Genomic DNA, 16,021 nt, shown 5'->3' on the forward strand with positions numbered 1-16,021 from the left:
TTGTTAGTTATTCTCCGGGCGTTAGATATTCATTAAAGATCTAAAATTCTAATTCAAAAGTTACAGCAAATACTAAATTACTGTAATCACAGATTATGAACAAGTTATGCGGAAATTGTTTTCGAGCGACTGATTTTAGTAATTAATACATTTCACTGTTTCTTGTTGAATTGAGAATTACGAGGAGTTAAATCATTAATGATTCTTGTTCATTAATTAGATACTTTTACTTTGAGTGTAATAGTATTTAATTAATATTTTATAATTGGTGTCAAGTGACATCATTATTATGTTCTACTAAACGTGATTAAGTTTAAATTATTGAAGCCGATGAGAATGAACAAACTGTACAATATTGATCACACATGACATAGCTATTTTCCTAAAATATGGTTGACTGTCAAACTCGTCAACTCCAGAATTTAAATCTAATCACGTTCGGAAAGTAGAGTATTACTTCGTAAGTAACGTCCCTCTGTTAGTAGTAGCGCGCAATTCGATCCCTTAACGAAGCGGAGCCCTTTTAGAAAAATTATTCCAACGTTTTACCAACATTGTAGCTCCATTCAGGGTCGAATGACACAGTGATACTTGAGTAGTAATGAATGAAGTTGCCAGCGATGTCAGCGAAGCGTTGGAATAATTTTTACAAAAGGGTACGGGTTACACCTCAAAGTTTCAATGACAAGATTGTATTTCATTTTAAAGGGTGTCTTACAATTTTTTATACAAAAAAATGTCAAGATTTTGTCTAGTTTCATTATATGCAATAGTGATTCTTTTAATCAATTCATAATGAACACATGTCTCTTTATTAAATGAATCCAGTGGTGTTTCATATTTGTATTGCAACATTTTAACAAAGCATTTGGCACACTCCATGTCACCGGAAATTTCGGTTATATCTTGCTTATAAAGTGCTCTGATTTTTAAAGTGATATATTAAGTTACATTCAAGTGTTTGGTGACTTTTATATATATTTTGATGTTATTTTTTTACATTTTCTCGATGTGTACCGCTATTCGTTGCAACATATTTCACAAAAAATGTTTCCTTACAAAAATTGGCACTGAATGTGTTAAGGAATGTGTACACGTGGCACTGAATGTGTTAAGGAATTGTTGTGACATTCAAATTTAATAAAAACATATTTCACTTGTATTCTTATTTCTTTCTAAGTTCCTCTAATTAACGGAAATCATACCTACTACTGTACACGAGAATCGCGACACCAGAAAAGAAACTAGAATCGAATTAAAAACTTCGCCATCTGTAACAGTTGAGCACGCTGTGACAGTGACTATGCGACAGCCAAGTAGTCAAGGAATAATTAACATGAAGTACATTCCCCGCGAACACGAATACATGCTTTACCGTCGTTACTTTACGTTTCCTCGATGCTGCAATTTGCATGCGGAACAGCATACAAACACGTCGTGTTGCACTAACATTCATGTTGCCCACTTGTTCTTCGGCATTACGTAAAACCGTACAGGTGAATCGGATGCCGTGGCGGGTTTAATGTACTGCGTAAACAAATTCGTGGAGCAACGCTCGCTTCAAGTGACTTGTTACTTACAATCCCTTGACATGCCGACAGCTAGGCACTTCTTAAATCTGCAGTACTGGCAGCGGTTCCGATTTAATCTGATGACCAGACACTTGCCGTCCCTCAGGCACCTGTACTCTATCTGCTTCTGAATGCTTCTCCGGAAGAAGCCCTGTAAAAGAGAACACAAACGGCATCATGACAATTGCTTGCCTGCATTAGATGATCTTTTCTCTTATAGCTCTAAGGTTAGGTGTCCATTCGAAAGTTTCCATACGAGCTACTTTTGTATACTTTCAAATTGTGTATTCATTTGAGAGCAACTGGAGGAATATTAATTTTCTTTTTTGGAGAAGAACTCAGTATAGATTAGCAAAACGAAATTCCACTGTATGTATATTGAGATTAATAATTAAGATTGCAACCTTTGATTCGATCACAAGTTACTGAGAACTAGGATTTGCTGTAATCTTAATTTTAATTGTAAACTAGTAACGACTGATGTATTAATTTTGAATCGTCAGCGAAAGTATTTAACCCGTTAACTGTGGAATTTAGTTTCAAAAATCTCTCGTTTTGTGCGCAATAAAATGAAAAAATGAAGTGTGTACTTGTCAAACACGGGGCGAATGCATCTAGGGTATATTTTAATGAATAGCCAATACGAAACAAAGAAGAGTTACACGTTTAACTGAAAAAATAAAGAATTCATCGCTGAAAGAATTAGTATCATGTCAAGCTTTAAGATGACATGTATACTCGTCAAACGCAATTAACTGGTTAATCAGATTATACTTTACCTAACTCTAGCATTGAGAATCCCAGAGATCACTATCAGAATTCGAAACTCATTCGTTCTATGAGAATAACTCTCCTAAATTTTAGAACAACCGATAAAAGACAGCTCTCGAATAATGTGTCTTTACTTATCTACAACGTATTCATCTGCCAGAAATGCTTGCGAAAGAAATTCGCGATAGTTTTATTCTCAAATGGACTCGTATCCTAACGAGGTTTGTTCCGCGTTCCTTCAGCCGCCATCATTGATCGACGCGCAGGACGAACGATCTCTCGTTACGACGCGGCGCCGTGAAATCCCGCGACACGTTGTCATTCGCTCGTTTATCGCTTTCGCTTTCCCAAGCAGCCGCGTAACGGACGATTAACACGGTAATTTCAACGCTTGGCAGTGAACGAAGTCTTGCTGCTGTTACACTAGCCTTCAATAGCAGCGGGACCGCGTCCGACGGTGAAGCGTCGCTCGGCGACGCTTGAAAAATCGCTGACGATTCGCGCGCTCGAGCACGTTTGAAACTTCAAAGTCGCCGCCGTGTGTTATTTCTTCAAAGGGGTTGATAAACCTTTGAATATCCCCATTCGCCAACAGACCTCCTCCATTTCATTTCCGTGCCTCGACCAGAGGGGAAAAGAAAAATCACTTTTAGTTCAACGATATTACTCCCCATAAATCCGGCGTGAATATCGAACGTTCTCGCTCGACCAGGGTCCATCTGTTTTCGGACCGATCGACTGTCATTCTGCGAAGGGTTTCAGCGACTGTGATAAATCAGTCTTGCCACGGTCCTTCAATTTTTTTCGATTTCATTGTTTTCATGTTCGGTTTATCTAGCTTTTCAAGTTTCAGTGTAATTTTTTTATCATATTTAACTTTTAACTACAGCTGGACTAGCCGCGAAGCTATACCTTTGTAAGTCAAGATTTGACGTGGTCTGTATTAAATAAATGTAGCTCTGCGATTTGAGACTGACAATTTTCTACTATGCAATTACGTTAGTTTTACTGTGATTTTTTAAAAAGTCGATTGAAGGTTAAATGTAATGTATAATGTTTTTGTAACGTACACATATTTATTAACACCACCCAAATGAACTTGGTAAATTATTGCATAGTGTTTTTGAAATTTCTTTCTGAGCTATAACATATTGCCTTTTGAAAATTGAAAATTGTTCCGATAGCTATCAATAGTATACAAGGATAGAATTTTCACGCAAGAAAACAATTTTCAACGTTCTATAACAAATTTGTATTGTCATCTCCGGCATTCCATACGAGTGCTGAGGGTTAAACCTGGAACGTTTCCGAAGCGATGCGTGATTCGTGCTATACCGCTGAGACTGAGAGGGGATAAAAAAACAGCGGACAGTATCTCGAATACGGTTATCGGGCGTCCATATTCTTCCCTCGGATTGTCGGGTAAGTTGAAGGAATATAATTGAATTATGCATTATCTCATTGACCCACAGGCATCGAGTGCTCGTAAGAAAAAGGGACTCTGCGCGAACGGAAATAATTTAGCACCTGCCGACACCGATTTCAAAATTCTCCCGTGCGATCAATATTCGGCGACGGTCTATTCCAGAAAGCGACGTTCCGGTCACACAGAAATATTCTCCGATTATTGGTTTTCTTTAATATTCTTTCCATTTTTGCGCGTGGCGGAAACACGTCGCGAAAATCTGCTTTGAATTCCATACCCGTCACCTTTAATGGAGTTTCTTATCGATACTTCGTGTTTTGATTGTATGAAACAAGAATATCGAACAAAATGGAGAACTAGATACTCGATAATGGGTAATTGAAATTAGTCGAAACACATTCAAGACACCTAAATTGTATAGTCCAAGTTTCATTTGAGTTCATTTATCTTAGACGTTTTGAAGAAATACGTTAGTTTCCTTCTTCATTAACCCCTTGCCCTATGGTTTATTTTTTAACACTTTGAGTGCTGAATACTCCTAGTCGAAACGTTCCGTGTCGACGGAATATTCTTTTCCTCATCTGAAGATCGATGAATTATGTTAATTCATACAATTAAGTAAGTTTTAATTAAACTGTAATTGCAATTTCTCAGTTTCACCAAATTGAATAATGCTACGAAACGCGTATATTAATCACGTATACTTGTAATTGTCACTACAACATGTCTAAGATTACGCCCATAGTCCACAGCGATGATTTTCGCTTTACTACTTTATCATTAATAATCTATTAGGAAAAGAAACAGGTTTGATGCTTCTTCTATGTCTATGTTTATTCCAAAGGTTAACGATTAATAACAGAAAGGTAATGTTTAACTTATATTTAAGAAAAAATAAATAACACTTAGATTTCTCAAATTCAATTTAAAATCTTTATCACAAGTCTGACATGATGTTGTAGATCAAGGAGTTAACTTTCATCTCCTGACTCTTCAAAATTCGACTATTTCAAGTCTTCAATTGTTTCAGCGTTGGCAACAAACATTTCAACATATGTGTCAGTGCATTATCCCCTAAATCATCATCCCCAAATTCTATACACCAAGTTCTACAATAAAAGTTGTTGCTCCTGTAAATGCGTTGACTCCATAGAAAGGAATGGCAGGTACTAGATGCACATTATTACGTACACGAGTATCGTCTTAGTGCAACCTCTTTTCAACTTAACAATATTTCGCAATTATCGATGGATCCTTGCTATCTGATTGGGCATAGCGAAAGCGTGCATCGTGCACGGTGCTTTTTCCGTTCTCCGACACGATGTTATCGTTGCCGGGAATTCGTCAGCAGGAAACACTCGAGATAATTCTGATGGTGCTGGGTCGGATGGTAATTGACTCAGAAATGAAAGGGACGGGCCAGGGCTTGCGCAGCGGCGTTCGAGCCTCGGCTTAAAATTAATTACGCGAGATTCGCTTCCTACTTGCAGCAGATAACACGACCGGCCGATCTCTCGACGGTACCTGACGCGAGGATATCGGTCGGCGTGACTCATAGTCCGCCACTATGGCAGTGAACACGCGATCAGGAAGTCCAGGCTGATTTTTTTCAAATTCCTCTGGTTGTAGCTTCTGCGCGCAGTTGATAACAAGCTGCTGTTGCTATTACTTGTTGTTGTTTCGGGGAATTATTGATTCTCGAAGCACGAAGACTAGTGGTATAATTTGCATAATAGCATTTACTTTCTCATCAAGGGCATTGACTATGCTTTCGTGAATGGTGTTAAACAGAGGATATATATGAGGTACTCATGAGACAGATCTATTAACTTCGTACAGCAACAAGTAGAGAAAAGTAATGCAACAGTTGTATGTTGATGTTTAAAATTTTCCTTTAAATGCAAAGTCAAATAATTATTCTAGAATGTACTTTATTTTATCATTACCAGTACAGCTTTAGTCTAACGAATATGTAAAAAGTATAAAATAGTATGTGCTTGAAATAATTTTTATTATTATTACAGTTCTTACGTGGCTAAAACACTTGTTATTATTTCATGGTACCAAACACGGTTATAATGAAATTCATTTTAAACATCAAAAGTTAATAAAATTATTTTATAATAAAATATATAATTAAATAAAGTTAATTAAAATCTTGAAAAATTCGAAAAATGGAGTTAATTGATTTGGCCAATGAGCGGCTCGTATATAAAAGATTATACACTAGCACAACTGACGCTAGGAATCTTAGTTAACCCCTTGAACTGAAAAGACGAGTCTCCCTAGCATGTGCTCTCAGTGCGAAACTGGATTTCGCAAATTATTTTACAAGTATGTTGTATCGCAACTATAATTTTATTATTTTCATAGAAAAATTTAATTGAAGCTGTGATGCTTTAACTCTCTTTAAAGTAATCGTGTTCAGAGGGTTCCGACACAATTAGATAACGTAAGTAGGAACGTTTGATTCAAAATAAATCATGGAGCAAGGGGTTAATAAAATATGAGTTACACTTCTCGGCAAAAATATTTTTACATATTAGTTTGCGTGTCTCATCTAATTCGCAATAATTAATAATTAATTTTCGTGTCTTGTTGACACTTAAGAGAACATGATTTGAAGAACTAAAAATACGAATGTTTGTCTCCTGTTTGGATGTTCCTTATTGTGAACATATTATCTTCATGATATTTTTGGATTTTATATTATCTGCATTTTTGAAAATTTGTGTATAGGCAAACTCAATTTCATCTCTTCGTAGTTTCTTTTGCAGACCAATTGTATTTAAATGTTCTATGTATTTGATTCTAACATTGTATAATTGGAACGAAATTTTTAAGATTTCGTATGCGTCGAAGGAGTAGCATCATAGCGACACTGTGATAATAATATGATTGATAGCTGGAAGTCTACGTTGAAGTTGATACCATCACTAGCTAAGACGGGTACTATTCATGGTTAGATATCTCGTAATTACCATCGTTATCGGTGGACGCTTATCGTCGGGGTTTGGTGCCGCCATATTAGGGAGAGGATGTAATTACGTGAAACACGATTAGGATGTAACGGAAATTGTTCTTTTGAATGGGTACTCGAACGAAAAATTGATTTCACAACATTCTACATTATCGAACACCTTAGATGTTTGTCATTGAAGTCCGAAATCGTCCAGTATCACTTAACACGTCACCTAGACTCATTAATGTATAATTTCATTCACCTTATTATCTTTAATAAGCAAGTATTTAATTGTTAAGGATTACAGTAAATAATTCTGATTACAATAATGATTATACTGACGTAAAACTTAATAGCGTATGATAATAATTTGGTTTTGTAACTGAACAGTCTCGTTCCACCTTCAGTCTCCATTTGTGAAGCGAAATGGTTTCTAATTAACACGAGCGTTAAATCCGGAATCGAACTAGGTCAGAACATTCGCCATGAACTTTGAAGCGTATTTTGGTTCCGTTTTCCGGTAATTCCAGCGTTTTATTTACCGAACGTTTACATAAAGATCGTGATAAATGGATCGGCTGGATCACATAAATCAGTGGGGATACAGGATCCCAGTAACGCTGCGCGGTAATGGCTGTACAGGACTATCTTGGTGCTTTCGAAAGCTCGTTTTTTCCCTATCGTTCCTCCCCGCAAACGACATTTTTACGAGCCCTAAATCCAGATTGTGACGCGGAGAATTATTCGTCAATCGTCCAAGCGTTAGATATCCTTAAGATCAATATCACCTTACACCAGCATTCTGCAACCTTCGTCGCCATAACTTATCTAGTTCCTACTTTCTATGCGCAGCGATAGTGGAAATCGTTTTGCAGGCAGTTTGTAACGATTTTTTAGAGATATAAAAGTGAAAACTGATAGAAAAATCGTGATACTTACGTGCAAACTATGGATTCATATAATATATTTGTGATCTAAAGAATTTTCAAGATTTCAAGTTTCTCGCAATATTCTAGGCACTGGTTAGACAAATCCTCGACATTATAAAGACTTCAAAGACTTTCTGATTAATCGAACTTGTCGGATTACTTAGACCTTCATATTCTCGAGAACTGTTTAATCTTTCCTGAAATATTGTAGAAGTCGAAAACTCTGCAAAGATCAAAAGCTTTCGTGAGTTGAAAGATTTTTCAAAATTCACGTTCTTGGGATTCTTCCGAGACATCACGCAACTTTGGTAATCTTGAAAACCCTCTTGTTTTTCAAGACAACTGGATCATTCGAGCAACCAGAACCTTTTCAAAGTATTCAAGGCCTTCTTTTATTTTCCAAACACTCAACACTTCTTAAACATTTGCTTTGATTAATCAACGCCCTTATCTTGGAACGGTAGTATCTCTCTTCAAGTATAGTTCTCAAGTGCTTCAGCCAATTCACGCGTCGATATTGATTCCTATCGCGTTATTATTCAAACAGTTTCTGAGTATTCAAATCAGACTGGGATATTACGTCGAGTTAACCTTTACCTGGCTAGTGCAGAGTTTACCTAAATCCGTTCTCATAAACATTTAATTTACATTAATTGACGAGCAATATTCTAGTTCCAATATTGCATGATTTTTCCCATACGCAAGCACAGTGTAATGGAAACAAAACAATATTGCTTGTTCGTAAGACATACATCCATTGATTGTCTTTTAATCTTTATACTGGGTATTTTAGTTTATAAACATAATAGTTTTAGACCCTACCATATGATTCATGATTTGACGATTTCAACGTGCCACGATTTACTACCAGTAAAGGGCTAAAATATACCCTATGTGCATTCGTTCTGCGTTTGACGAATATACACTTCTTTTTTTGATTTCGTTGCGCACAAAACAAGAGATTTCTCAGACTAACTTCCGTAGTTAACAGGTTAACGTAGAATACAAAATGCTAATCGTCACAAATATGTACGCGACGCCGGTAGCGAGTGTGTTAATTGTAACAGGGAGAGTAAATGTACGAATACGTACACGCAGCTCGTACGTTACTTCGAAATTAACTAGCGAGGGTTGTTCGCGGGAACGTTGGGTTCAGACTCAGCTTGGGGTTGACCTCGTTGCCACCGTCCAACGCGACTGCTCGTTTAATAAGTGACGTATTATGATTAATGCGCCAACAGCGTAGAAACGAGCGAAAACTTTCGTCCAGCCTCGCGACTCGTCGCCACTGCGCGGAACACAAAAGGGGCCAGCCGCGGAGATGAATGCTCGATAATTAATAAAACCTCGAGCCGAGCCGTTGCAACGAATCGATCCGGCTAGTCTCGTAATAAATTTTTATCAAACGGAAGCTTACGGGACAGCCTGCGTAATAGGAAATAAAAATGTATGCATCGTGGGATTTCTATCGAAAATTATTTTATTGGAATTGTCATTTCGATTTCGCGTGTATTTCGGTAATTAAATAAAACAAATTCGATTAAGAATTCTTTTGTGTATTTCGGTATTGGTAGTCACTTCAGAGTAACTTGACTTTAGTGTAATTCATTGTTTGATTATATCATTTGGTAATTTCATGTATTTTCATTGTTTTTAGGTAAAATAACGCGAATGTTGAGGTAAAGCGTGGAAAAAAGTAATTTCTGGGTTGTTTCAGTTTGCTGGAAGTTATATTTAAATTTAAAATTCATTTGTTATTGAGTAGGACTTCGTTGATACGTTTGATAGTAATTTATCGTTACTATGTAGTTATGGTAAGTGGAATTCACGTGTACGAGATAAATGTTCGCAGTCGGTTTTTACGGGAAAGGGAGCCTTCCACAAACAATTTTTATTTAATATTTCCATTTTATTTGTTCATTTAATATCGCAGCTGTTTGATTTATTTCACCGAATATGGATTGCACACTGAATCTCATGCAGAAGCAATTTAATTTCGAAATTAAACCCTTTAATAGCGGCTTTCACGAGAGGTTTTACGAGAACCATGAAATGTATGAATACTTGACATAGTTTTAAGAGAAAAAGGAGATTATTTAGGATATTGAAGCTTTACACTTTTTTCTCATATACTGAAAATTCGAATATAAATTAATTTTCATTTTAATTATAAAGTAACGCCAACTGTTGAGCCATCATCTTTTGATATTCTACGATATACAAGACCACTTTAGTCACAGAAAATTAAATTTAATAAACGAATGAAAGACAAACATATTACGATATTTTGTATAAAGCTTATCAGAACAACATGGCAGAATATTAATCACTCGAATGAGAGAAGTTGTTGTCAACGAAATTAATTAGAGAACTTAAATATAACATTGAATTTAACGTATTTATTTCCTCATTTGTATACAGTTTATTAAAAAATGATAATATGTTTTTATGATCTTCATGATTTCCATGAACTTTGTATTCTTTTACGTGAATTCTATTTCGAGTGATTTCCGAGAACAAGCAACCTTATTTTTTCCACGTCTGACATTATTAATTGATGACACGATCAATTCTGCATCCTGATGTCCCAATCTTGTGACGTCTGTTATTTTAAACGAGGCGCGCGTGCTGTGCGAAGTTGTTTCCTTCGATAAAACCGATACGTTTGAAAGTGTCCCGCTTTGTTCTAGGAAATTTGTTCGCGGCTGAAGGTACTAAATTTATGCCGCCGAATCCATTTTTAGCGGAGCACTTGAGAAAAAGCGAACGGTAATCATGAAACTAATATGAATTCGTGCATTGAGCTGATAAATTTGAAACATTGTTAAATACTGAAAATTACTGTTTGAGTGACACTCAATATTGTTACCATTACGTCCGTAATAACTGTCATTCTTTTTGAATCTCAGTTTCTTAATTGTTTAGACAGGCTCAGTAGATCGTCATTTAACTCTATTATTTGTCCATTACGCCCATAAGAATTTAATAAATTGAATAAAATGTTACTTAATAAATAATTACTATTTGTTAATAAATAATTACTATTTCTTAAACAATAAATAAATTAATTTACTATTTACTAAATAGTAAATATGAAATAGTGCATTTCAGTTTTAAACCGAGCATATAATTTTGAAAGTAGAATACCTTATACATCTTTGAAAGTGAAAGACTCTCGTCTGATGTATTTCTGATTATTTGGGTTAATTCTGTATGCACGTAAGTTTAATCTAATTCATAAATATTAATTAAATTAATTATTAATAAAGCAACACACATTTACTACTCACGATTTATAGATTCTGATTAAAAATTATCTTGACTGAGAAAGCCTGGGAACAAAACGTAATTGTAAACTAATGGAGGATAATGTAACCACTGCTAAGAACGTTTTAATGCCCTTTCATCAGCGACTTGTATTTTTTCGACTAGCAAGATACACGATATCCATTCACATGGCAAGAAAGCAATGTAGAAAGTGTGTAACGTTCCCGGTTTGTGTTCCTAAAGAATGCATAAAACTCTGGTACTCTAATACTAAGTAGTAATACGTTTCTTGCCTTGAATGATAATATAGTTCCAATTCGACACACTTTCTCCATATTTTCTTCCGTCAAAATGGCGTTCAATGCAGCAGGACTGCTCCAAACACGAAAGCTTTCATAAGATTATACTTCCTCCAAAAATGAATGTTACTTTAACACAAAACCACAGATTACCCATTAACGTATTCAACACAACAGTGCAATTTACAAAACATTCGATATTTTTAACATACAATTTTTTTAATGTCTCAATTATTTAATTTTTTATATTTGAAGCTAATTCTTTGGGGGTAAAAACAGGTTTTTGCACTTCAAATGCCTACCATCTCTGTAACAATTAAACTTTCGAAAAATCCGCACGCTGCATTTTAGATAATATATTTCTATTTACAAATCCACAAAAATGTTTGTTTCTACTTATCTCGGTTTGCAATTGAGTCCGCTAACAACGGATGTTTCACAAAAAAGAATTCCGAAGCTAGCGTATAACTGCGCCATTTCGTAACATTTTGGCTTAGGAAAATCGTAAGTACAGAAGATCACAGGTATACACACTGAAAAAATAGACAAAGTTCATCGATCACTTTGCGAGATAAAGGGAATCTTTCGGCTGATTAGTTCAAAGATTTTGGAAAATTCTGGTAAATTCTGGAAATCCATTCGCCGTGTGTCGTGATCTTGAATCGCAGCGTGAATTCTGGAACGATCAGCGAGCTTGGGCTCGGCTGAGAGCGTAAACGGGGGTAAATAGGTCGCGGATGAAAGTGGCGGACAGACGGGGCGACGGGACCGAGGGTGAAACGAAAACCAAGCGTTTTAACGGGGTGATCCGTTGATTATCGAGATCGATTCGAACGATCCAGAGGAACGGTCGTCCGCTTGTATGCTTTGCGGAGTCGCTAAAAGACGGGAAGAAAAGCAGGGGGAAAAAAGGAAAACAGAACACGGTAGGGCGAGGATTCGGGGCGGAGCGGAGTTTCTCTTCCCGGTGACCTGGTTTCGGATTAATTAGACGGAAAATCGTTGCAGAATTCCTTCTTCCAACAGTCGCGGATAGAAATACCAAGCTAGCTCCTCATTGGCCACGCATTCCTTTGACATTTCAATTGATAAGGTATGATGGGTATCCGAGAGATACGGATCATCGAATTTTCCTTATCGGTTCAGTTCGTGTTGGACTGCGTCACGTGACTGCTACAGCGGGTTGCTTTACTTTGAATTGCTGATTAACCTTCCTGGGTTGTGCGAGTTCTTTTGATCCTGTTTTCTTATATTTTTTAGAAACATTTCATATCATATCATGTATGATTATATCATAAAAGGGCTTGTTAATGATCCACGTGTTTCTATGGCTTTTAATGGTATTGTGAACATATGAGTCAGTTAAGGAGCGTAGCAAGGTTAAAATTGTGTGGCATTTTTAACAGTGTGATAAGGTGAAATTTGTATTTTGTTTTTTGACCCTTTCACTGAATTGTTCACTTCATGATTTTCAATTTACTTTTGCTGTTCTTAAAAACTTGAATTTGTGCGAAGATTGGCAGTTTAGTGATTATAGGTATTATTGAACTCAATCATTGCAATGGATTCCGTAGTAAACTCATTAAACCTGAAAAGGATCGCTGCAAACGCATCGAACACGATAGAGGTGATATAGCATTCGTTAGATCTGATAGAATCTATAGTGGAGTTATCAGGTTTGATAGTATATGGTGGGTGTGTCAGGATGGATGGCACAAATGTGAAAGAGGTTATTTAAAAATAAATCGAGAGAAAAATAGAATCCTTCGTTTAGAATTTTGTATTCGGAAAAATTCAGATTGATCAACATTGATTTTTGTAAGAACAATAATGTAAAACCTCATACAACTTTCTATGGCTTAAAAAACTTGTTATTCTATTTTGTGTCTAATTAAATCTTTGAAGCACAAATAATATTTTTATATCATTCTAATTTCTATAAACCAATCTATAAAAAATCTACAATTTGTGTAATAATAATATAATTAAGAAATTAACAGTAGACAAAAATTAACAGACGAGATAAAGATTGCAGTGAATTTATCAGATTAAACATAGATTATATCAGAATCCACGACGCTTATAAAAATTTTAAAATTCCTATGATTCTTATTCCTATTTTTGGCGCCTTTCCAAAACGAGAGGATCTCAGGAGTATCAAAGGATTCCAGGGTCCCAAGGAATCCATAGATTTTGTTCTTGAGGATCTCGAAGATATGAGGGTACTAATGATATTAAGGATCATATATTTTGGAAATTAGAATAACGGGATATTTTGGAAATTAGAATAACGGGATTGTTCTTTTTAGCTGATTGAATTCAGATCCCATCAATAGAAACATCGAATACCCATTCTTAAACTAAAAGTAAGTATCTTATTAAATGTTCTAGTTTCCTGCATTATAATATTATTTCTATTAGTTTATTTTTATTGCCAGATATGCCAAACTTATATTTGAAATTCAAGATTTTTCTTATTTAAGTTATTATTTCGTCTGAACTATATAAGATTTAATATTTTACATAACGAATGAAATTTTCATTTTCTAAATTTTACTCAGATCTGCTCGAAGTTGTATAGGGTTGTAGTGGCCTTCATCTATTTTGATGAATATCGCGTGGCCTTTATCGGATTTAACGAAACCACTATGATCTCAGTCTGGTCCAGTAATTAGGGTATGTTCTATACTCTCAGTCAGATTGGTTGGCTATAATGTCTAGAATCTCTAACAGATTTTATCGAAATTGTTGAGTTTACTGCGGATTCAAAGAGTTTTCTATCGCCTAAATTACATATGTCCAAATGTATTAAGATTTTTATTAATTAGTTTCGCAAGACTCAGTATTTTATCTTTCATAATAGTTTCAGTGTTCTACATATAAGTCCGAGGTATGTATTATTACTTATTAAGTCCGTTGAGTCCGTTGTCATCAGTATAAGCTATATATATTACTATTGTTCTCTATACGGAATTCATATATAATTCTGTTAGTTGCTGTCACATATATAATATACTATGAATCTAGAACCAGACATGTTATGCCTTATGCATATGTTATGGAGGAGTGAAACCATTATGTTTAGTGTTGTCTCATAGAATCAGAGTTTTACAGTTCAAAAAGAAAGTTTGACTTTCACGAACCTGTTTCCACGACGAAGATTATGAAAAATGAAAATATATCAATAATTTCATATTTTATATACAGAAAGAAAAATTATTTGGTATAAATGCTTGTTTGAAATCACGAATCATAAGATGATACTCAAAAGATTAATAACTTTTCTTTGTTACATGTTTAAGAAATTTCTCAAGAAGAAAAGGTTGCATTTAAAAAATGTGAAAATGTTAATGGTGAGAATATTGTGAATATCAATTGCCAATAAGAAAAAACTTCTTCAACGACAGTCCTATTTGTTTCTCTAATCAAATGTTTAGTCGTATGTATTTTTAAAATAGCAGTAACTTTAAGAGATAATCACAGTGGATATATCATATCGATGTAATTTAGAGTTGAATGTTTTCTCTGTGTGCACGTATTTATTGGAAAGTAAGTTATAATTAACACGTTAGTAGCCTGCATTACGTAAGCATGATTTTGCATAACAGCTCAGCATTAGTTTTTGTGACAGTCATAAAATTTTGTCGCTAATATTCGAAAGTAGGCACCCTGCTGTTTATTGCGTAACAATGATTGTAACACAATAGTCAGAGTAGGTACTTATCGCGACTCTACGAGTAACCTTTAATATTCGTTTAATAGATTCAGGTTTTTATGTATTTATGTTTAAAACTTGATAAAAACAAAAGTATAAGGAAAAGATTAAGTTTCATGTTAAAATGTTGAAACTGAATAAATTCCTTACAACTTCTTTACAAATATGAATATTCTGTCTTTCTCATCTCATCCTAATTTTATATTTACTTCAACTTAAACGTATTACATACTTGCTTTAATTTTTCAGTCTATCAATTTTCTTAAATTTGCTCCTTATTGTTTGTTTCCACAAATCTGCCTAGAGATATCAAATAATCATACAGATATCAATAAACTGTCAATCAAAATCCTACACATTACATCATCCCATAAGTAATATCGTTTCTCACTCTACTTTATAATAGATTTTGCTAATGCTATTACGGAAATAGCATCAAAAAGTTAATCGAAAAATAGGAAAAGGTCATACACAACGAACATCAATATATGTGACGATTAAAAAAAGAATGGAAGTAATCATTTTTTATGTTAATAGTTAACGTTATCTGGTTAACAGTTAAAAGAAACAACGTTATTTATAAGATGACTGTTATTATTAACCCTCTATTGCAGTCCCGATCGGGAACTTAATTTAGTTAATTTAACGCATATATATAATATGAAGTTTCCATATAAAAACAGTCATAAACTGCAATAAATAATATTGTTTATAAATATATTCTTACTCATTTTATTACTACGCCAACATTTAAATAGAATATTTTTTTCAACCCCTCATAAGAATTCATACAATAGAGGGTTAACTGTTTGTACTCGGAAGTTTCTCCTCTACTTACATATATTAATCTCTACTGAAGTACTGATTAAATCATTGCCCCGATTAAATAGCAACAACACACAAATCAATAGATGGAACCACTCTATTTAAATATCTCATGCCTAATTATATTATACAAAATATTGTATCGAATACTAAATATTACAGTCTTTCTATATCAAATCAAGTGGTGACTGAGAGTCGCCTATCAGGTGCGAAGGCTTAAATAGAATTATTGTAAGGATTTATGAAGAAATCACTG

The 16,021-nt window shown here is 34.8% G+C and overlaps 1 protein-coding gene across 8 annotated transcripts in view; it reads right to left on the minus strand.

Moving 5' to 3' along the window:
- Positions 1 to 16,021, minus strand: part of Eip78C (Ecdysone-induced protein 78C) — a 182,576-nt gene that overhangs the window by 11,173 nt on the left and 155,382 nt on the right. For all 8 annotated transcript variants that reach the window (XM_031980842.2, XM_031980841.2, XM_076371191.1 and 5 more), the window contains one exon: positions 1,581 to 1,722. In XM_031980842.2, the coding sequence (XP_031836702.1) occupies positions 1,581 to 1,722 (142 nt within the window). The remainder of the gene's footprint in view (positions 1 to 1,580; positions 1,723 to 16,021) is intronic.

This window comes from Nomia melanderi, chromosome 10 (genome assembly GCF_051020985.1).
Source record: "Nomia melanderi isolate GNS246 chromosome 10, iyNomMela1, whole genome shotgun sequence".
NCBI classification, from domain to species: Eukaryota; Metazoa; Arthropoda; class Insecta; order Hymenoptera; family Halictidae; genus Nomia; species Nomia melanderi.